The sequence below is a fragment of the Scyliorhinus canicula genome, chromosome 12 (genome assembly GCF_902713615.1).
Source record: "Scyliorhinus canicula chromosome 12, sScyCan1.1, whole genome shotgun sequence".
NCBI lineage: Eukaryota > Metazoa > Chordata > Chondrichthyes > Carcharhiniformes > Scyliorhinidae > Scyliorhinus > Scyliorhinus canicula.
This window is the reverse complement of record NC_052157.1, coordinates 111,854,089-111,876,516: the sequence shown is the minus strand read 5'-3', so window position 1 is coordinate 111,876,516 and position 22,428 is coordinate 111,854,089. Positions and strand designations below refer to the sequence as shown.

At 50.4% G+C, this 22,428-nt stretch overlaps 1 protein-coding gene across 1 annotated transcript in view; it reads right to left on the bottom strand.

Annotated features, from left to right (window-relative positions):
• The window catches only part of rasa4 (RAS p21 protein activator 4), a 298,226-nt gene that overhangs the window by 202,486 nt on the left and 73,312 nt on the right, over positions 1 to 22,428 (bottom strand). Inside the window, exon 5 of the mRNA XM_038813851.1 lies at positions 17,921 to 18,050. Coding sequence (XP_038669779.1) covers positions 17,921 to 18,050 — 130 coding nt within the window. The remainder of the gene's footprint in view (positions 1 to 17,920; positions 18,051 to 22,428) is intronic.

Genomic DNA, 22,428 nt, shown 5'->3' with positions numbered 1-22,428 from the left:
TCGATGGGCTGAATGGCCTCCTTCTGCACTGTAAATTCTATGATTCTATGATTCCCAACACCTCATTTGCTTTACTCACTACCACCAAGCACAGTTATAAAATGCCACTTTTCGTATTTTCCACTTCTGGCACAGGACTTTGTCCGCGCACACTCGGACATTCAAGCACACAAGTGGAAAATTTCTCCTGTTCCTCCTTCTGGGTTGAGTGCAGAAGTACTTCGCACCTCCGATGTATTCCGATTTATTTGCTCTGTAGGCATTGGCTGTGTTTATGGATTTGGAACAAGGAAGCCTTTCAATTATTTTTAAATCCAATTTGACTCATTTGAGTTAGACAACAGACTCTTACTAATTGCTATACGGGGCAAATGAGAGAAAATAAAGATATGAATAACTGGGCATTTGAAGATGGGTGGAAAGTTTTTTTTCTCTATCGGCACTTTGCTCCCTTGCTAATACAACTGCCCTTTAACAAGGATGTAATGGGCTTCAATATGGGCAGTGATGAGAAAATCATGCAATTTCACTCAGGCTGGGATAATAGGAAGTTGCCCTGGGGGCCTCTCTTGCAAAGATCAACAGAGGATGTGTTTTGTCAGGAGGTGGAGGTGTAGACAGCGAGATGCATCCACATCCCTCTTAAAATCTGGACCTAAACTGTGAGCACTAACCACCCTCACTGGGCCCAACTTCCCAGGAGCAATGCTAACACTCAAACAATGTAACTTACAACTGTCTGCCACTCTTATAATACGCTGATGATCGATATAGATGCGAGTTAGTCGTCAATGTAAGTGTGTTTTTTGGGTCACAAATTAAATAAACAAAATTTACACTTGAATGACTAAAATGATACAAGGGAGGCAGCATTTCAAAAGGATAAAATGAATTCAGAATTATGAATGAATATCCCAGAGAATGTGAGGCTAATTACAACCTACAAGATCGGGTCCAAGGCTAGGAATCCTACGGCGAGTAACTCACCACCTGACTCACAAAGCTTGTCCACCATCACAAGTCAGGGGTGTAATGAAATACTCTCCAGTTGCCTGGATGAGTGCAACTCTAACAGCACTCAAAGAAGCTCGACGCCATCCAGGACAAAGCAAACGTTTGATTGCAATCCCTTGCACAAATATTCGTTGCCTCCACCACCGAACCACAGGAGCACGTGTGTACCATGTACAAGGTACACTGCAGGAACTCACCAAGGCTCCTTAGGCAGCACCTTCCAAACCCACGACCATTACAATCTAGAAGGACAAGAGCAGCAGATACCTGGGAACCCCACCACCTGGAATTTACCCTCCCATTCACTCACCATTCTGACTTAAATTTTTTTTTTTAAATTTAGAGTGCCCAATTATTTTTTCCAATTAAGGGGCAATTTAGCGTGTTCAATCCACCTACCCTGCATATTTTGTGTGTTGTGGGGTAAGTCTCACACAGACACAGGAGGAATGTGCAAACTCCACACGGACAGTGACCCAGGACCGGGATCAAATCCGGGTACTTGGTGCCGTGAGGCAGCAGTGCTAACCACTGTGCACCATGTCGCCCCCCACTCACCATCCTGACTTGGAAATTATCGCCGTTCCTTCACTGTCACTGGGTAAAAATCCTGGAATTTCCTTGCTAACAGCACTGGGTGTATCGACACTTCAGGGATTGTAGCTGTTTAAGAAAGTAGCTCATGACTTCCGGTGGCTCTCTTCTAAGAACATCGAATGAGGCCATTTAACACGAACAAACTGGCATCAAAAGCATCGAAAATTCCCAAAATTAACCACCATCGAACGTACTGGGAAAGAACCAGCTAACCAGCCAAAAAGCCAGCAGTGACAAGGGGAAAGACACATCAGCCTCGGAACAGGGAAGCACACGTGGAGGCACAGAACTGGCGAGGGTCGGCCCCTCAAGATTTCCCAGTGTAGACCCGGGTGCTGATGGAGCAAACAAAGTGCTTTGGCACCTAGAGCTCCAGAGATGCAGGGAGGAAATGAGTCAGCAGGAATTTGGAAGGTAGTCTTGATAAATATTTATGTCCTGAACTGGAACAATGTAAAATGTTTGTCAAAAAAACAACGGCCGCAATCCCTGACCTAGAGACCCAATGCCTCATCATGGAGGTGTGACTTTAACTGCATTCATGACCCTAAAGTGGACAGATCCAATCCCAGGGAGAGAGCTATAACAGGAACGGCTCGGAAAGCTAAACACCTTCACGGAGTAGATGGGCGGGGTGGACTCGTGGAGATTCAACCACCCGAGGGGTAAAGAATTCTCCTTCTTCTCCCACGTGCACAAGGCCTACTCGTGTATAGACTTTTTTTGTCTGAGGGAAAATGGTGCTTTCAGGGGTAACAAAGGCACAATACTCCACGACTGTAATCTTCGACCACATGCCACATCACGAGGTTGAGGTTGGAGAAGGGCCGGGCTCAATGCTCCCCATGGAGGCTCTCCTCACCAATAGGAAATTCTGCACAAAGATATCCCAAGCCATTGATGATTATATAACCTGCAACCAAAATGGGGAGGTCTCGCCCTCCACAATTTGGGAGGCACTGAAAGCGGTGCTCAAGGGGAAATCATATCTCCTAGGGCCCTTAGGAAAGAAAGGGCATCCAAGTAGTGGTTGATCATCTCCATTCTGAGCAGTATTACAGAATTTGCAAGTATTCCCTATTCATTGACTCCATTTTGGAGGTGGATCAGCAGTACTCCACGGCCCCAACCGTAGAACTGCAGGCGGAGAGGAAAAAGCTGCAGATCGAATTTGACCTGCACTCCACAGGGAAGGAAGTCTACCTGCTCTACCAGGCACAGGTAGCCTTCTATTAACATGGAGACAAGTCCAGTCACATGCTGGCGCCCCGGCTAAGAAAATAAGCTGCTGCAGAAATGGGACAATTGTGGCAGACTCGAACGATGTGAACAAGGCCTTTGCAAACTTTTACCGAGGCCTGTATAACTCCAAACCCCCGGAGGGGGACTCAGAGATGAAGTCGTTCCTTGACAGTCTGGGAAAGGACCGGAAACAGGAGCTTGAAGCCTGCTAGGGTCAGGCAAAATAGTGGAATGTGTTAAGTTCATGCAGTCAGGGAAAGGTATCGGATGGGTTCCCGAGCGATTTTTACAAAACATTTGCAGCAGCACTGCCCCACACTTGGGGGAGATGTTCAACGATTCACTGTCGAAGGGGGTCCTGCCACCCACACTGGTCAAGGCCTCGATCTGACTGATCCCCAAAAAGGCCCGACAGAGTGTGGATGGTACAGACCCATCACTCTCAAACACAATGCAAATATTCTGGTGAAAGCTCTGGCGAGGAATGAAGAGCTGCCTGCCAGAAGTGATCGGGGACGATCAGACATGGTTTGTTAAGAGCAGACCGCTAACACCGAACATCAGGGCCGGGATTCTCCAAAATCCCGGCCAAGTGTTGACGCCGGCGTAAACACCGGAGTGGTGTATGCCGGTGTCAATTGGCCTCCTGGCCCAGCAATTCAGCGGTCTTCAGAGGGGGGAACACGCCAGCGGGACTCGGCAGGAGGTCGGCCGGTCAACTGCGGAGAGTCGGCACGAGAGCCTCTTTCAGCTGCTCACGATTGGCGCTGATTCACTGGTCCCCGGAGAATCACGGGTGGGATTCTTCAAAAAATGGCAGGGCGGGCAAATCCGGCACGAAGGAGTGGCGTGAACCACTCTGCCGTCGGGCCGCCCCCAAGGTGCGGGGCTAGGCCAGCGCCGGAGTGGTTTGCGCCGCGCCGGCCGGCACGGAAGGGGCTTGGCGCCACGCCAACTGGCACCGAAGGGCCTCCGCCGGCCAGCGAGAGTTGGCGCATGCACGGGAGCGCGAGCACATGCTGGCATCATACCAGAGCTTGCGCAGGGGGGTTCATCTCCGTATCGACCATCGTGGGCTGTTACAGCGGCCCCCACGGCACAGGCCCGCCCGCGGATCGGTGGGCTCCGATCACGGGCCAGGCCACCTTGGGGGCACCCCCTGGGCCAGATCACCCACCCACCTCCCGCGCCCCCCCCAGAGGACCCCGGAGGCCGCCCGCGGAGCCAGGTCCCACCGGCAAGTACCTGTCATAACATACGCCGGCGGATAGGCCAAAAAACAGGCAGCCACTCGACCCATCACGGGCCGAGAATCGCCAGGGGGGCTGCTGCCAACGGCCCCCGACTGATGCGGCGTGATTCCCGCCCCCGCCAAATCCCCGGCGCCGGAGAATTCGGCAGCCGGCGAGGGCGGGATTCACGCTGCCCCCAGCGATTCTCCGACCTGGCGGGGGGTGGGTCAGAGAATCCTGCCCCACGTCCTGGCGTCAGAGCGGCGTGGCGGGAATTTCCCACATTCCCGCCGATTTTCCAACCCGGGCGGGCTTGGAGAATCCCGCCACAGATATCTGCTCAATATAATAATGACCCCCATCCTTGCAGATGACATCAGAGGTAATCGTCTCCCTGGATGCTGAGAAAGCTTTTGATCAAGTAGAATGGAGGTACCTCATGGAGGCACTTGAACCGTTTGGGTTTGGAACAGGGTTCATTGAGTGGGTGAGGCTCTTTGCGTGGGAAGCGCTCTAATGGCGAGCAGACGGACAGACGCTACAAGCTCAGTATGTTTGGCTTTATAGGGCAACAAGGCAGGGGTGCCCATTGTCCCCATTTCTGTTCGCAGTGGCAATCACGCCACTGGCCCATCATTCTTAGATTGGCAGGGTGCACAGACAGACAGAGAGAGAGAGACTGACTCGGAGTTCGTGGTGGGCTCTTTTGAGGCCATGCCCAAGGTTGTGGGGTCAAGATAGAGCCATATCCATCAGTGATGGATTCAGGGTGTCAGTGCATCCAGAGCTCTGGATAGGGAAGGAAGCGGATGCCCTGGCCTTCGCCTCACTGATCGGCAAGCAGAGACTTCTGCTGGGTTGGAAGTCGGCAGTGCCACCTAGGGCATTGGAGTGGCTCTCCGACCTGTCCGAGTTCCTGCAAATAGAAAAGATAAAATTCTCGATTGGGTTCGAGGGGAAATCTCATCACGCTTGGAGGAAGTTTGCGCATCTTTTTGAGGACATTTGAGGACGTGCTCGCAGCTAGCGGGGGGGGGGCATGGAACCAGAATTTCCCGTCAGCATAAACAGCCAGTAAATCCCACCTGTGGAAAGCCGGGGAGGCGGATTATTCTAACCTCCCTCAAGAACACAATAGGGAATAGGACTCCCCCCCCCCCCCCCCCCCCCCCCATCAGAACCAGTGCACATATAAATAAAGTCAAGAGTTCTGTCATGGACTGTAAATATGAATGTAAATAACAGATTGTGTGCATGGGAACGTTGGTCACAGGCAAAGTGACAACCGTTTGTACAGATTCATAGAATTTACAGAGCAGAAGGAGGCCATTCAGCCCATCGAGTCTGCACCGGCTCTTTGAAAGAGCACCCTACCCAAGGTAAACAACTCCACCCTATCCCCATAACCCAGTAACCCCACCCAACACTAAGGGCAATTTTGGACTCTAAGGGCAATTTATCATGGCCAATCCACCTAACCTGCACATCTTATGACTGTGGGAGGAAACCGGAGCACCCGGAGGAAACCCACGCACACACGGGGAGGATGTGCAGACTCCGCACAGACAGTGACCCAAGCCGGAATCGAACCTGGGACCCTGGAGCTGTGAAGCGATTGTGCTATCCACAATGCTACCGTGCTGCCCACAATGCTACCGTGCTGCCCACAATGCTACCGTGCTGCCCAACTATACGCAACTATTGTTGCCTAGTTTCTTCATTTACATATTTGCCAATGGCGCTGTTTTGTTTTTGCTTTAATTATATACTAAATGTTAAAATGCCAATAAAAATATTTTTCAAAAATGAAAGAAAGCAGCTCGCCACCACGTTTTCAAGGGCAACTAGAGATGGCCAATTAATGCTCGCCAATCTCCCGTAAATTAATTTTTTTTTAAATCAGGAAACTGACAAGATCTGGTGTAAGACCTGGTTTTACACCCCTGCCTGATATGGGAATCAGTCTTGGTATTGGGATTGGTAAGAGCAGTATTGGTCAAGGTGCAAAATCGCCCCTCATGGGCATTCTGTCCAGTGAGGTAGATTAAGATTTCCCTATCAATTCATCAAACTCCTGCAACTCCCTCCCTAACAGCACAGTGGGTGTACCACCTAGACCACATGGTGGACTGCAGCAGTTCAAGGAAACAGCTCACCACCAGCTTCTCAAGGGCAATTAGAGATGGGCAATAAATGCTGGCCCAGCCAGCGACACCCACAGCCTGTAAATGAATGAAAGAAAAGCAGTTTGAGGATTTGAATGCAGCTCTTAAAACAAAAATATGGAAACAAAATAAAAACTATGATCAGGACACTGTAAGCTTATTGTTAAAAACCCACTCAGTTCACTCATGTCCTTCAGGGAAAGGAGCCCGCCACCCTTATCTGGTGTGGCCCTACATTTGAATCCAGTCACGCACCAACGTGGTTGACAATTGCCTCTGGTGTGGTGCAGCAAGCCAACATGGTTGAGTCAGATCCCTCCAATGCACTGGATCAAGAAGACCTGTTTTCTCAGGAATGGGTAATAAATGTCAGCCTTGAAGGCATCACCCATATGTGGAGAATGAATGATTGAAAAGGTTGGTTTGTCTCCCGAGGTTCTTGTTCCTTTTTCAGTGTTTTCCCATCTTTATCCCTAGAGCCTTTTTTTAGGAGGGTGACTAGCAGCATCATGAGCTTTGGGCGCATGGGACCCCGAGGGTGAAGAGGGTCTTCTTGGAGTGGGGTAGAGATGGTGGGGGGCTGGCGTTACCCAATCTCTCGGGGTATTATTGGGCGGCCAATGTGTCGATGGTGCGCAAGTGGGTGATAGAGGGGGAGGGGGCAGCATGGAAACGGTTGGAGATGGCGTCCTGTGGAGGCACAAGCCTGGGGGCCCTGGTAACGGCGCCGTGGCCGCTCCCTCCTACGAGGTATACCACGAGTCCGGTGGTGGCGGCTATCCTCAAGATTTGGGGCAGTGGAGGCGACATAGGGGGGAAATGGGGGGGCTCGATGGAGGCTCCGTTAAAGGGGAACCATCGGTTCGTCCCGGGGAACATTGATGGAGGGTTCCAGGGTTGGCACAGAGTGGGCATCAGACAGCTGAGGGACCTGTTCATTGATGGGAGGTTTGCGAGCCTGGGGGAATTGGAGGAGAAATTTGGGCTCCCCTCGGGGAACATGTTCAGGTATCTGCAGGTAAAGGCGTTTGCTAGGCAGCAGGTGGAGGGATTCCCTTTGCTTCCCGCGAGGGGGTGAGTGACAGGATGCTTTTGGGGGTCTGGGTCGGGGATGGGAAGATATCTGATATCTACAAGGTAATGCAGGAGGTGGAGGAGGCGTTAGTAGAGGAGCTAAAGGCTAAGTGGGAGGGGGAACAGATCGAAGATGGGACATGGGCTGATGCCCTGGAGAGGGTTAACTCTTCCTCCTCATGTGCGCGGCTTAGCCTCATCCAATTCAAGGTGCTGCACCGGGCCCACATGTCCGGGTCTAGGATGAGTAGGTTCTTTGGGGGCAAAGACAGGTATGTCAGGTGTTCGGGGAGTCCAGCGAACCATGCCCATATATTCTGGGCATGCCCGGCACTGGAGGAGTTCTGGAAGGGGGTGGCGAGGACGGTGTCGAGGGTGGTAGGATCCAGGGTCAAGCCAGGCTGGGGACTCGCGATTTTTGGGGTTGGAGCCGGGAGTGCAGGAGGCGAAAGAGGCCGGTGTTCTGGCCTTTCCGTCCCTAGTAGCCCGGCGGAGGATCTTGCTACAGTGGAAGGATGCGAGACCCCCAAGCGTGGAGACCTGGATCAATGACATGGCGGGATTTATCAAGCTGGAGAAGGTCAAATTTGCCCTGAGGATCGGTACAAGGGTTCTTTAGGCGGTGGCAACCTTTCCTCGACTTTCTGGCTCAGCGATAGGGTACTGGGTCAGCAGCAGCAGCAGCAACCCGGGGGGGGAAAAGGGGGGGAAGAAAGGGGGGGGGGGAAGAAAGGGGGGGGGGGGGAAACGTTGACTATGTTTGCTTATTTAATTTTAATTTAATTTATTTTTAAGCTCTCTTGTTGTTTACTGGGTTGGGGGGTGGGGGTGTGTGATACATGCGTTGATACGGTCTTGGGGGTGTAATAGTTAGTATGGTGTTTTATTGTTGCTTTTCATTGTTTGTCGTTATATTTTCTGTAAAAAATTTCAATGAAAATTATTTTTGAAAAAAATAAAAGGTTGGTTTGAGGTCTCGGAAATGTTTGGTGTTCAACTCAGCTTTGAACACTGCACAGCTGGACAACAAAGCAACAGTGAAGCCATCATCCCAGTACTGCCCGTCATGGGTACTGCCCGTCATCGGTACTGCCAGCATTTCATGAGGGAAGACAGTTCTTGAAAAAAAATCACTTGTCCTAAATAAAGCTTTTAACTTGAATAAAGCTCACAGAACTCAATTTGTAGCTGGCTTGAAAGTCTTTTGGAAAGGGCAAAACAGATGCTCAAGGGTATGAGAGGACCTTCCTACCCTTCAACTCATTCTGCCTAATAGACTGCACACTAGAAAATACAACAAACTGCATCTACTCAAACTCATGAATAATGGATATCAGAATATCCAGGTTTTTGAGGGAGGCTGAAGTCTTGAAGTTAACCTTTAATAGATATATTAAAAGATAGAGACAGTTTAATGGGTAAATATCATATTATTTGGGAAATTTATTTTTATTTAATGTTTTAAAAATTGTCATTTTGTGCATTAGATATTTGTTACTGAGCAAAGAAAAAGGAAAATGTTTCTCTTTCAAAAATGATATAGCTGATTCAGAACAGTGACCGCAACTTTATAGACCCCCCCCCCCCCCCCCCCCCCCCTGCCCGGAGGTAGAATGGCACACAGGAGGAGGTGTAACATTGAGCAACATGGCAGTGCCACGTGCCTGCCGTGAACCCAGTTTAGCTGTGATTTTACCAGTGGCAGGGTGGGGACAGGTGGTCCCTATGGGCCAGTTGAGACTCTAAAGTGGTCAATTAATGGCCACCTAAGTGCCTCCTTCCGCCACCACAGGGATTTAACTCCAGGTGGGGCAGGCCAGCCTGCCGGGTCAAAAACAGGTTTCCCCTACTCCCCTGCGCCACCTGCCCTGCTCCCAGCATGCGTGGTACTCCAACTGCCTCACCAACCTGGCCCCAGCAAGACCTTGGACATGCTTTTAAGTCCAGGTTGCATTGGCAACACCTCTTTGAGACTGCCTGCAGTCCCTGTAACAGCCACTGCTCCCAGTGGCACTGCTGGGACAAGAGACCTACTGGCCATATGACCTGTTGTATTGTCTTTGTTCAATCGCCTAATTTCATGCCTTGAAACCGTGCAGTAAAGGAGGCGAACAATGCTGAACTTCATATGATTGGCCCGAAGGTCTCAGAGTCCTCTTGGAAGGGGTGGAAGGATCACCCCAAGACTGCCTATAACAGGTCATTAAATGGCTGCAAGGCAAGGTGGCCAAGCAGAGGACTACCTACCATCATGGGGCAGAGGGTGGGGGCAGGGTGGGCAGCGAGGGATCACCATTGGGGGGCGGGGGGGGGGGGGGGAGAACTACACTCCTAGTGCACAATTCAACCCAGTGTGACAGCAAGATGCCATGGTAAAGTTGATATGTTTAGACAGGGCTATGCCCATACTAAATGTTTACGTAGGATTTTCAATTGCAAAGTATTCCATGATGAAAGCATGATACAAGAGGTAGGCTCGGTGCACAGCTAAATGATTCAAGATGTGAAATTTTAAGCGAAAGACTTGTAGATAACTAACCCTTGATTCATAGAAAGAGCAACAGCCTGATATTTGGCAGTAGCTGTACTTTGACTGACCACACATGAAATGATCTTTTAAGCTGACCACTCAACTAAGAAATGGGAAAGCCAAGGTCCAACAATGAGAACATCATATCCAAACCTGCCTTGTTGAAACTGATTTATAGGCAAAGAAAATCTGATGTAGAATATTTATGAATGTTGTATTTTTCAAAATGCACCTGAATACTACTTAGGGTGCACATATCACAGCCACTAAAATGTTGTATTGTCTTTGTTCAATCGCCTAATTTTATGCCTTGAAACCGTGCAGTAAAGGAGGCGAACAATGCTGAACTTCATGGTAATTAATGAACCAGTCACTTGACTTCTGAATTTAATGCTGTGCTGAACAATCTCTGGGATTTTATTCCCAGGTCATCAGATGCCTAACAGGATGGGCAGCACTCATACAGGGCTTGCAGAATCGAATCTCTATTTCATTTCACGGTAAACTAAGTGCCTTGTGTCAGCAGGGGTGGATTACAATTAACGGGTGATGACTCGGAGATTTATTCAGCATAACGCAGCTGTCCTGAAATAGCCAGAGATATCAGGGACTGGATCGACCCTATCGACTGCCTCGCAATTCAGAGACTCAATTAGGAGAAGGCTGGTGGGGAAGGTCAGACAAAACCTGAAGCGTGATCCCTCTTCTCGGCTACATTCGCGGCTGGGTATCCCTGGAGAGGGAGCAGGCGGTGTTCAAGGGCACCATCGAGGCCTTCCTTGCCTGGTGGGTTTCGCAAGGTCTAGGGTGCTTCGTTCACCCTTTTTAAAATCACATTTCAGTTTGACGTTTTTAAGTTTCATTTACTCTTTGTTTTTGTTTAGGGCAGTGTCCCTATAAGGGGCTGCCCATATTACTTTATGCCTGTTTGTTCACTTTTATTTCATTGATTCAATCAAAATAGTTGGAGCATGAACCCAGACTCTAATCATAGAATCCCTATTCAGCCCATCGAGTCTGCACCGGTTCTTTGAAAGAGCACTCTACTTGGGCCCATGCCTCCACCCCATCCCCATAACCCAGTAACCCCACCTATTCTTTGAGACACTAAGGGGAAATTTAGCAGGGCCAATCCACCTAATCTTTGGACTGTGGGAGAAAACCCGAGCATCCGGAGGAAACCCTCTGAGTGAGTCCGAAACCCCCAACCCAAAAATGAGTAGGAATTGAACTGCATTTTATTGTGTGTCCTTGAGTGTTCATCTTAAACAAGTGCTCAGAAACATTTTCTTTATTCATTCAGTCTCGGGGCGTGGATGACACTGGGAAGGCTGGCCGGCCAGGGAAGGCTGCAGTGAGCCTTTGCCTTGAACCACTGCGGTCCGCCTGCTGATGATGCTCTCATTATGATAGTAGGTAAGGAATTCCAGAATATTTCCCCAGTGGTGATGAATGAATGGGAGGCCATGGCCGGGATTCTCTGCCGGCATGATTTCCCATTATGCCAGCGCACGGGGGTTTCCCGATGGCGTGGGGCTGCCCCACAATGGGAAACCCCATTGACCGGCTGGCGTAACGGAGAATCCCACCGGCCGGTCGGGGCAGAAATGTGGCGCGGTGGGGCGGAGAATGTGTCAAGTCAGGATGGTGACAGTATAGAGTAGCAATTGCAAGTGGCAAAGTTAACATGTGGTTGCTAAAATGTGCCTGTGCTGCCCTCCTGTGAGCTTTTATTAATTGAAGGGAGGGGAGCGTCGCCGGTGGGTCAACATTGATAGCTCAACCCATTAACAAACTAAAGCTTTCAAAAGTAACTGAAGAGCAAGTTTTCCAAATGTTGTTTCTTGCCAGACAAGTCTCCACATCAAAACGTTCACAAACACAACTGAAATTCCTAAAACATCTGCAAGGAAAAGGGCTAAAACCAAATAAGATACACTTCGCACAAATCAATGAAAAAGATTCATCCGGGCGCGTTTAGAGGGATGTTCCTTGACACCTGCAACGCAGAGAAAAGCCTTGCTATTCAACGGCACTTTTGCCATTTATTTGGAGCCTCCACAAGGAACGCCCCATCAAGGCTGCACTTTAGTCATTTCTTGCAGTGCCACGCTCAGCAAAAGAAAGAGCTCAAGAAGACTACTCGCGGATCGGAGCCTCTGGACCCTACCCCCCCCCCCCCCCCCCCCCCCCCCCCCTTCACCCAACTCATCTCTTCTGGGTCCTTGAGCACCTCCCCCCCCCCTTCACCCCACCTCTTATGAGCAAGGCCCCCCTAGAGCAACCTGGCACCTTGGCACTGCCAGCCTGCCACCACAGCAATGCCCCTGTAAGCTTGGCAGAGCCACAGGACACCCTGGCGGTGCCACCTTTGCACTGCTAAGGTGCTCAGATGGCAGTGCCAAGGTGCTGGGCTGGCTGTGCCAAGGTGCCAGCAGGAGTGCCAGCCTGCACTTTCCTGAACACCCGGGGGTCTCCAATGGCCTGGGAGACCCCAAAATGCCATTACGACTGGTCCATGTTTGTGTAGGCCAGTACTAAACAGCATCCTGGCAAGGTCATGAGGAAAAAGGAGAGGGGATTTGAGTGGGGGGGAGAATAGGGTGATGTTGAGCAGACCAACAAAGCCTCATCCTAGGAGAATCTGGCAATGATGAGGGCCTCTCTGGTCCTCCTTGCATATTGGACTCGCCACTGCCTGGTCCGCCGCCTCCTCCTCAGACGAGGCCGCATGTCCCTCTACCTCCTGCTGCTCCTCCTCCTCGAGCATGTCACCTTGCTGCTCTGCCAGATTGTGGAGGGCACAGTTGACCACCATAAAGCAGGAAGCCCTTGGAGGTGGGGCGGGAGGGGGCACCACCAGAGCGTTGCAAGCATCAGAACCACTGTTTCAGCAGTCTGATGCTCAACAACAGCCCGTGTAGCAACATGGGCCTCATTGCATCGGGTCTCCATCTCAGTCTCAGGCCTTCACACTGGCGTCATCAGCTATGACCTCAGCAGGTATCTCTTGTCCCCCACGAGACAACCAGTTATCCTGGGGTGGTCCTCGAAGATACTGGGGATCTCAGAGTGCCCCAGGATGTAGCTGTCATGCACACTCCCAGGGTAGCCAGCACACATGTGCATGATTCTGTGTGGTGTTCGCATACAATCTGAATATTCAGGGACTGGAACCCCTTCCTGTTAATGTAGAGCACTCCCTGATGCCCCAGTGGCAAGATGTGGGTTGGCAAGATCCCATGGATTCGTAGGATGTTTTTACAGTGAAAGAGGCAGCTGGGGGTTTGGCATTACCTAACTTTCTATTTGATTTTGGGCTGTAAATAGTGAGAAGGTGCAGGGGTAGTTTAGGGATCCAAATTCTATATCGGGGGCAAATGATGGTGGGCTCCTGTCGAGGTTCGAGTCTGAGGGCCCTGGTCACTTTCCGCTTCTGTTTTCCCCTGCATGATTCACCACGAGCCCGGTAGTGGTAGCCGCTTTGAGGATTTGGAGGCAGTTTAGGTAGCATTTTAAGCTGGGCTCCATGTCAATGTTGACCCCTATCTGCAGGAACCATTTGTTTGTGCCGTCTGACTTGGTCTCATCATTCAGGGTTTGGGGGAGGGCAGGGTTAGAAAGGTTTGGGGACATGTTTATTCAGGAAGGTTCGCTGGCATGGAGGAGTTGTTGGAGAGGTTCCAGCTCCCGTGAGCTAATGGATTTAGGTCCTTGCAGGTTTCTGACTTTTTGCGTAAGAAGATTCCTTCATTTCTCCAGACACGGTCACTTGTGACCGTGTCTGGCTCCGGCTGGCTCCGGCTGAGTTGCCTGAGGGGAGGATTTCAGATATCTATGGTTGGATCCTGTTGACAGAGCAGGTATCATTGGAGGAAGTAAAGAGAAAGTGGAAGAATGAGCTAGGTCTGGTTTTTGACGGGGGGGGGGGAGGGGGTGAAGTGAGGCTCCTCACAGGGTCAACTCCACCTTCTCTTATTTTAATTTTTATAAATAATCTTAATTGCCACAAGTGGGCTTACATTGGGGGCATTTTGTGAAAATGGGGAAAAAGCTAGCAGGATGCTGGCGCACCAGCTGAAGAAACAGGAGGCGACGAGAGAGATCGGGAAAGTGAGGGATAGGAGGGGGGGGGGGGGGGGGGGGGGGGGGGGGGAGGTGGTTCTGGATCCGGCAGGGGGGAATGAAATGTTTTGGGAGTTTTACAATAAATTGTATAAATCGAAACCCCCAGCCAGGGAGAAGGGAATGAAACAATTCAGTTTTCCGCGCTGTTGGGGCCGCTTTTGGTAAACGCTTAAAATGAGCCAAAGGAGTTGGGAGTGCTCCCCCTGACGTTATCGCAGGCATCGATTTCCCTTATTTTTAAACGGGATATAGATCCAGAGAGCTGTGGGTCATATAGGCCAATCGCCCTGCTAAACGTAGATGCGAAATTGCTGGCAAAGATCTTGGCTACACGGATATAGGACTGTGTTCCGGGGGTAATAGTGGAGGACCAGACGGGATTTGTGAAGGGACGACACCTGGATTCCATCATTCGGCGGCTCCTTAACGTAATAATGATGCCTGCGGAGGGGCGTTAGGTTAAGGTTGTGGTGGTGGCCATGGATGCAAAAAAAGCCTTTGATTGGGTGGAGTGGAAATATTTGTGGGAGGTCCTGGAAAGGTTTGGGTTCGGGCAGGGATCTGTGGAATGGGTCCAGTTGCTATACCAGGCACCGGTGGCAAATGTAAGGACAAACCGGGTCCGATCAAATATTTTGGCCTGTGTTGTGGGACGAGACAGGGAAGTCCACTCTCCACACTACGGTTTGCCCTGGCTATAGAGCCTTTGGCAATGGCGCCACGAGCATCGAACATTTGGAGGGGGATAGTGGAAGGGGGGGGGGGGGCTGGGTGGAACACAGAGTCTCGCTCTATGCAAACGATTTGCTCCTTTACATAACGGACCGGTTGGGGGGATTGCAGGAATTATGGGGATATTGGGGATATGGTACCTGGGCATTCAAGTGGCTGGGGTCAGCTTCATAAAATTAAATTTGGGCAAGTTGATAGAGCAGATGAAAGTGGACTTCCGAAGGTGGGACGTGCTCTCGCTATCATTGGCAGGGAGGGTACAGACTGTGAAAATGACAGTCCTCCCAAGATTGCTGTTCGTTTTTCAGTATCTCCCAATTTTTTGCCCCCAAGGCATTTTTTGGGAAGATGAATGCAGCGATCTCGGGGTTTTATATAGGCCGTGAAACCCCCGCGGGTGAAGAAGGTCCTACTTGAGCGGGGGCATGGGGAGGGGGGTGTTGGCCCTTCCAAACTTTGTTAACTATTACTGGGCAGCTAATATATCGATGGTTAGGAAGTGGGTCGTTGGGAGGGGTCGGTGTGGGAGCGGGTAGAGGAAGCATCTCGTAAGGGCACAAGTCTGATGGCTTTGTTAACAGCACCTCTGCTGTTCTCGCTGGCTCGGTATTCCACAAGCCCATTGGTAGTGGACACAGCACATGGGACTGGAGGGGGCCATTGGTGTGGTCACTGATCTGTGATAACCACCGGTTTGCACCGGGGGGAGGTTGGATAGAGGCTTTAGGAGGTGGCCTCGGGCAGGGATCGAAAGGTTTGGAGATCTATTCATTGAGGAGGGCTTTCCAAGCTTGGAGAAGCTAAAGGAGGAGAGTTGCCAGGGGGAATGGGTTCCGGTACTTACAAGTGCGGGATTTTGTCCGGAGACAGGTCCCGGGCTTCCCTCACCTCCCACTAAGGGGGCTACAGGACAAGGTGATGTCAAAAACAGGGGTTGGGGAGGGGAGGGTCTTAGAAATATATAAGAAACTGATGGAGTGGGAAGGGGTTCCAATTGGGGAGGTGAAGAGAAAGTGGGAGGAAGAGTTGGGAGGGGAGTTGGAAGTCGGTTATGGGAGGAGGCCCTGAGGAGAGTTAATGCATCCTTGTCATGTGTCAGGCATAGCCTGATCCAATTCAAGGTGGTCCATACGTCTCATGTGACTGTGACCCCGATGAGCAGATTTTTTGAGGAGGTGGAGGACAGGTATGGGTGGTGCGGCGGAAGTCCGGCGAATCATGTACATATGTTTTGGGCGTGTCCGAAGCTGAGAGGATTTTGGCAGGGATTCTCAGAAGTCATGTCAGAGGTCCTGGAAGGGAGGGTGACTCTAAGTCCAGAGGCGGCAATATTTGGAGTGTCGGAAGATCTGGGAGCCCAGGGAGGAAGAACATACAGTGCAGAAGGAGGCCATTCGGCCCATCGAGTCTGCACCGACCCACATTAAGCCCTTACTTCCACCCTATCCCCGTAACCCAATAACCCCTCCTAATCTTTTTGGACACTAAGGGCAATTTAGCATGGCCAATCCACCTAATCTGCACGTCTTTGGACTGTGGGAGGAAACCGGAGCACCCAGAGGAAACCCACGCGCACACGGGGAGAAAGTGCAGACTCCGCACAGACAGTGACCCAGCGGGGAATCGAACCTGGGACCCTGGTGCTGTGAAGCCACAGTGCTACCCACTGTGCTACCCCGTGCTAGGCTCAGCTTGATCCAGTTCAAGGTGGTGCATTGGGCCCATTTGACCAGGGCACGGATGAGTGGGTTCTTCTCGGGGGTGGAGGATAGGTGCGATGGTTTGTGTTGAGTGGTTAGCGAACCACACGCACATGTTTTGGTCTTGCCCTGAACTTGGAAGCTTTTGGGTCTTCTTCTTCAGCACCGTGTCGGCAGCACCGTGTCGGGGATTCTGGGCATTCAGATGGGGCCGTGACTGCTGGTGGCTATTTTGGTGTATTGGACTTGCCGGTGCTGCAGATGGGGGTGATGTCCTTGGAGGCGAGTTCTGCTCGGGTGGAGGTCCCTGGCACCACCCAGTGCCATGGCCTGGCTGAATGATCCAATAGAATTTGTTTATCTTGAAGGTTAATTATATTATGAGGGGTTCGGTGGAAGGGTTTTACTCAGGCTGGCAGCCTTCAATCTCCTTTTACAGGGAATTAGTCACCATATGCCATGGGGGGGGTTGTTTTTTTTAATTAAGTTTTGTTTGATCATGGGGTGTTGGGGTCGGGGGAGCAGCGGTTGGCTGTGGGTGGGTATATTGTGCAAGGATGTTTATTAGATGTTGTTGTTTTGTTTCACCATGTTATAATGAAAAGCTTTTCTGAATAAAAATGTATTTTTAAAGTGCTTATGGTAAATATAACAGGATTTTGGAAATTCTGAAAAACAAAAGATTCATATCCAACCGCTACACTTTTAGAACACTTCTCCAAAATATAATCGCCTCCACTATGACTAAGCAATAGTTTCCTGGTTATGAGTGAAATTAAACCTTTTAGTCACACACACACACACATAACAAATATGTACACACACACACACAAACACCAAACACACGCACATACATACACAAAACACACTAACATATACACACCAAACACTCACACTAAACAGACATGCGCTCATCAAACGCACACATCAAACCGAAACATACACACACCAAACTTGCCCACACAAACATACACACACACAGCAAACATATACACACACCAAACCTACACGCAAACACCAATCACACACACACTCCAATACATGCACACCACACAATCACAGGTTATATGCAACAAACACATACACGCAAAACATACACTGAAAAAAGAGACACAAGCACTCATACACAAAACACACGCATACACACAAAATAAACCCACATAATACACACATATAGACACAGATATAAGGATAAGCAACACAAAATGCAAACACAAAAACTCATAACACAAAAAGCACAGTTCTATAAAACACAAAGTACTCACATAAAAACACATTTTTTTGACTGCAAACACAAGTTGTCTTCTGTCCTTATTTGACAGAAAGCCAATGGGTCGCTTCTGCACTTCAAGTTTTTTTCTGCATCAGTACTTCAAAGGCAGCTGGCCCATGGGAAGTTCTAGTCATGAAGTCTCTTAACAAGAGGCACTCTTGAATGCATGTCCCATCTGCACCAGAGTTTTATGGGTCATCTCACAAACACTTCGTTCGTTCGGCACTCCTTACCTTGCTTCAAACACATGACAACGCAGCTGTCGCATTGAGCCATCACCACAGATCTCGATCTGAAGATGGATCTCCCCTTGGACCTCCTCGTCAGGGTCAATTTCACTCAGGCACATCCAGCTGTCTACACCTAGACAAGCAAAGTGAAATAATTCAGAGGCCCGCAATGGAGGAAGGAAAAACAAATGCTGAGCTCACAGTAACAGGGGTAGGCCATTCAGTCCCTCAAGCTGTGAATCGAACCAGGGACCCTGGAGCTGTGAAGTAACTGTGCTAACCACTGTGCTACCTTGCTGCATCTTCGCCAATACCTTCTCATCCATATTCAGTAGAGAAATGGGCCCATACACCCCACACTCCACTGGGTCCTTTTCCTTTTTCAGTAACACTGAAATAGATGCCTGCTCATTCTCAGGTAACCCCTCCTTCGCCATCGCATCCTCAAACTTTTCCACCATCAGCAGCACCAACTTGTCCTGAAACTTTTTTATAAAACTCCATGGGGAATCCATCCAGCCCCGGCGCCTTACCTGACTGCATCTTCCCTATCGCTACTGGCACTTCCCCCAACCCTAATGGCTCCTCTAACCTGGCCCTCATCCCCTCTCACACCTCCGGCCACTCCAGTCGCTCCAAATACACCCTCATCCCCGACGGCTCCGACTTCGGCTTGGGTCACTGTCTGTGCGGAGTCTGCACGTTCCCCCTATGTCTGCACGGGTTTCCTCTGGGTGCTCCGGTTTCCTCCCACAAGTCCCGAAAGGTGTGCTGTTAGATGAATTAGACATTTTGAATTCTCCCTCCGTGTACCCAATCAGGTGCCGGAATGTGGCGACTAGGGGCTTTTCACAGTAACTTCATTGCAGTGTTGACGTAAGCCAACTTGTGACAATAAAAAAAAATTATTATTATATCAGCCCCTACAGAAGTCCTCAAACACTGTTCACCTGCTCCAGAGTCACCACCACCACTCTTGTCCCATCCCTGATCTGCACAATCTCCCTCCCTCGCCACTGCCTACTGATGGAGCTGGCCCGCCAAATGTAGAAATTGGAGAAATGGCCTTCTCACCATACTCCGACACAACCCCCGCGCCAGCCTCAACTGCCAAACTGCCCTCCCTGCAGACAGGCGGTCAAACTTTGTTTCAAACTCCTTCCTCTCATCACTTCCCGTACCGGCCTCCCCGAACAGGTGCTGGAATGTGGCGACTAGGGACTTTTCACAGTAACTTCATTTGAAGCCGACTTGTGACAATAAGCAATTTTCATTGTCATTTCATTTCAACAGCACATGTTCGGATCCCTCGAGTATCTTCCATTCACCTGCAAAATCACCTTTATCAGCTGCTGCTGCTCCTCCCTATCCACCTTTGCCTTAAATGCACTGACCTTCCCCCCTCACTACTGCCTTCAATGCCTCCCAAACCTCTGACAAGACCTTTCTATTTCAATTAAACTCCACATGCTCCTCCATCACCCTCTCCATCTTGATGCAAAGGTTTGGGTCCGCCAACAAGCCTCTGGGCCGGACCTTTCTCCAAGACACCATCCACCCAGTGCAGTACATGATCCGATATCACAATCACGGAGTACTCCACCTTCTTTATTACTGATAGCAACGCCTTCCCGCCCACAGAAACGTCAATCCTCAAATAAACCTCGTGTACCGAGGAGAATGAATACTCCCTGTCCTGTGGATGTAAAAACCTCCACGAAACCTCCCATCTCCTTCATAATCAGCCCTAACACCTTTACTCTCCCTGCCCGGATGGAGCCAGCAAGGATGGCAGAGACCTATCCATCCTTGGGTCCCTCCCCATTATCGCTGGTGAGTATCCAGGTCCGGTATGGCTGCTGGCATCCTCCTCACAAACCTAGCGTCGTCCCAGTTCGGGGCATACCCGCAGATCAACCTCCCCTCAATTGCAACCGTCACAATCACGTGCTTGCCCCCTTGATTCGCCACCATTGGGAACCCACCCGCTTACCCACCACACAAACCCCAAAACCAAGTTATCCATAACACCCATACAAAAAAAACCAGAGAAAAAACATAGAAAAAAACTCAGCCAAAAACTGTCAAGAGTCCAAATCCAGGCCTTCTGCCTTCACAAAAGCCTCCGCCGCTATCTCGCCATTGTATGTGACTCTCAGTTTTGCCAGGTAGACCATACCAAACCGCACACTGTGCTTGTCCAACCCTGCCTTAACCCGTCCGAAGGCCGCTCGCCTCCGAGCCAGCTCCGTCGTCAAGTCCTGGTATATGTGCATATCCTTGCCTTCCCACTCCACCTCGCACCTCTGCTTCTCCCACCTCAGCACTCTCTCCTTCACCTGGAACTTGCGGGAACTGACGATCACCGTCCTCGCTGGCTCATTCATCCTCGGCTTCAGCCGGAGTGACCAGTGGGACCTGTCCAACTCGTACTGGGAGGGCTCCTCTCCTCTGGCCCCCTCCCCCCACCCCCCTCCCCCCCACCCCCCTCCCCCATCAGCTTCATCGACATATCGGCAAAGTATTCTGTCGGCCTCTGATCCTCCCACCCCTTTGGGCACATCCATGACCCTCAGATTCTGCCTTCGAGACCTGTTCTCCAGGTCTTCCAACTTAGCTCTCAGTCCTAAGTTGACCTCTGCCACCCTCCGCAGCTCCTCACCCACCAAGGTGAAATGGTCACTATGCTGCTGCTCCCGCACTGTCATCGAAGTTCTCACCAACATCTCTCTCACCGGGCAAGGGTCTCCCCCACCCACGCCTTAAGCAAGGCCATCATCGCCATCTGATGCTTCCCGGCCATCACCTCCGTCATCTTCTCCATCGTGATAGGCACCGCCCCACCCGACGGGCTTCTCCCGCCATCTTTCCTCCTGCTGCCCTCCTCGCCACACTGGGCGGCAGACATTCCCTCGCCGTCTTCTTCCCTGGATTCTTCTTGCTGACTTTTGACATTCTGTAAATGCTCCAAACCTTCCCGCAGCTCCTCACAAATAAATCTTCACCCAAAACTGGGCTAAAAAGGCCAAAAAAGACAGCTGTGGCAGGAGCCACCAAACATGCGACATCCACCTACATGCTGCAATCAGAAGTCCCATGTTTGACAGGCTCTAACAACAGAATATGCCTTTGATGTAGTTGCTTACAAACCTAATATACATTTAAAATTTCAATTTATTTTGCACTGGAGCAATTTATAATATTTTTAAAAATATATTTAAATAATCCCCATTGAGTTTGCATGCCTTCGGATGACTGTGGATAGACATTCCATGCAAGTGGCTATGGAAGATATATGTGCATCATGGAGGTTGAATGCCAATCTGGGGTGGAATGGGATGGCATGGGCAATGGTGTTGGTGGGGTTGGGCAGGGGGAGGGGAGTGGCTTTGCTTAGAAGGCCTTTAAATTACGTTAGGAGCTGGGCTTTTGCATTGGAGAACCAAGGTGATCCTTTAAACTGGGCCACCTCTGCATTCCCACTCCTCACAAACTCTGTCGCAGTTCACAAAATATACTGCGACCCAACCGCCGTTTGAAAAGACATTAGTCCGGGCAAAGTCGCACATAGGTCAGATGTGCATTTCGGAAGATACAAAGGTGCAGAGGTCGAGTTGCCACAAGTTCACAGGAAACTGCAGTCCTTGCTGTTTGTCACTTATCAAATCAGTCCGATTATGGCAGATAAATCACACCCCAACATTTCGGATCATAGCTCTACTTGCTGCTCAGCTGTTGATAATGTCTGGCTGTCAGCCTCTAACGGAGCACTCAGTCTATAGCTCTACCATTCACACCGACACCGTAATTACAAGGGCAGATTCTGCGGTCAGACATGTCCAATATGGAGTCACGCTCTCAGGTGCGCGGTACCAGCAATTGTGATCCCATAGGTCTAATTGTCCACTGCTTGAAGTGAAATCACCTCTCAATTCAAGATGTGAGCTTATAATCCAGGCTCACACTCCTGTGCCGGGCTGAGGGAGTGCTACACTGTCAGAGGTGCTTCAGATTATTCATTAAAGTAAGGCCCCGTCTGTCCTCTCAGATAAATGTTGGGCGATATTCAGCCTGCATTAGCCGTCAGTGAGAACAGCGACACAGGTGGTAAATCCCGTGAGAATTGGTGTAAAGGATTCTCACCGGCGAGACCATGCCTTCCAATTTTCCACATCCCTCGCCGGTGACTTAACGAGGTTCACGCCCCGAAAAGGCGGAAAGCTCATTTAAATATACTTCCAGAGCACCCCCCTCCCTTGCCACCAGATGCCCCTCACTGAATATTCCTGTCATGTCAACATGGTGCCATGTCGACAAGGTTTACATCAGGTTTGGAAAAACAGGAGTTAGTAGACGGGATATTCTGGTGGTGTAAAGGCACGTATAACCCCCGGGGAGAGGGATATTCACTGACGCCGCCCCTTGGCACTGCCCCGCCACAGCTGGAGGTGCCAATCTGGCAGTACCAACTTGTGTCAGGGGGCGGTGTCTGCGGAGGACTCTCTGGGGAG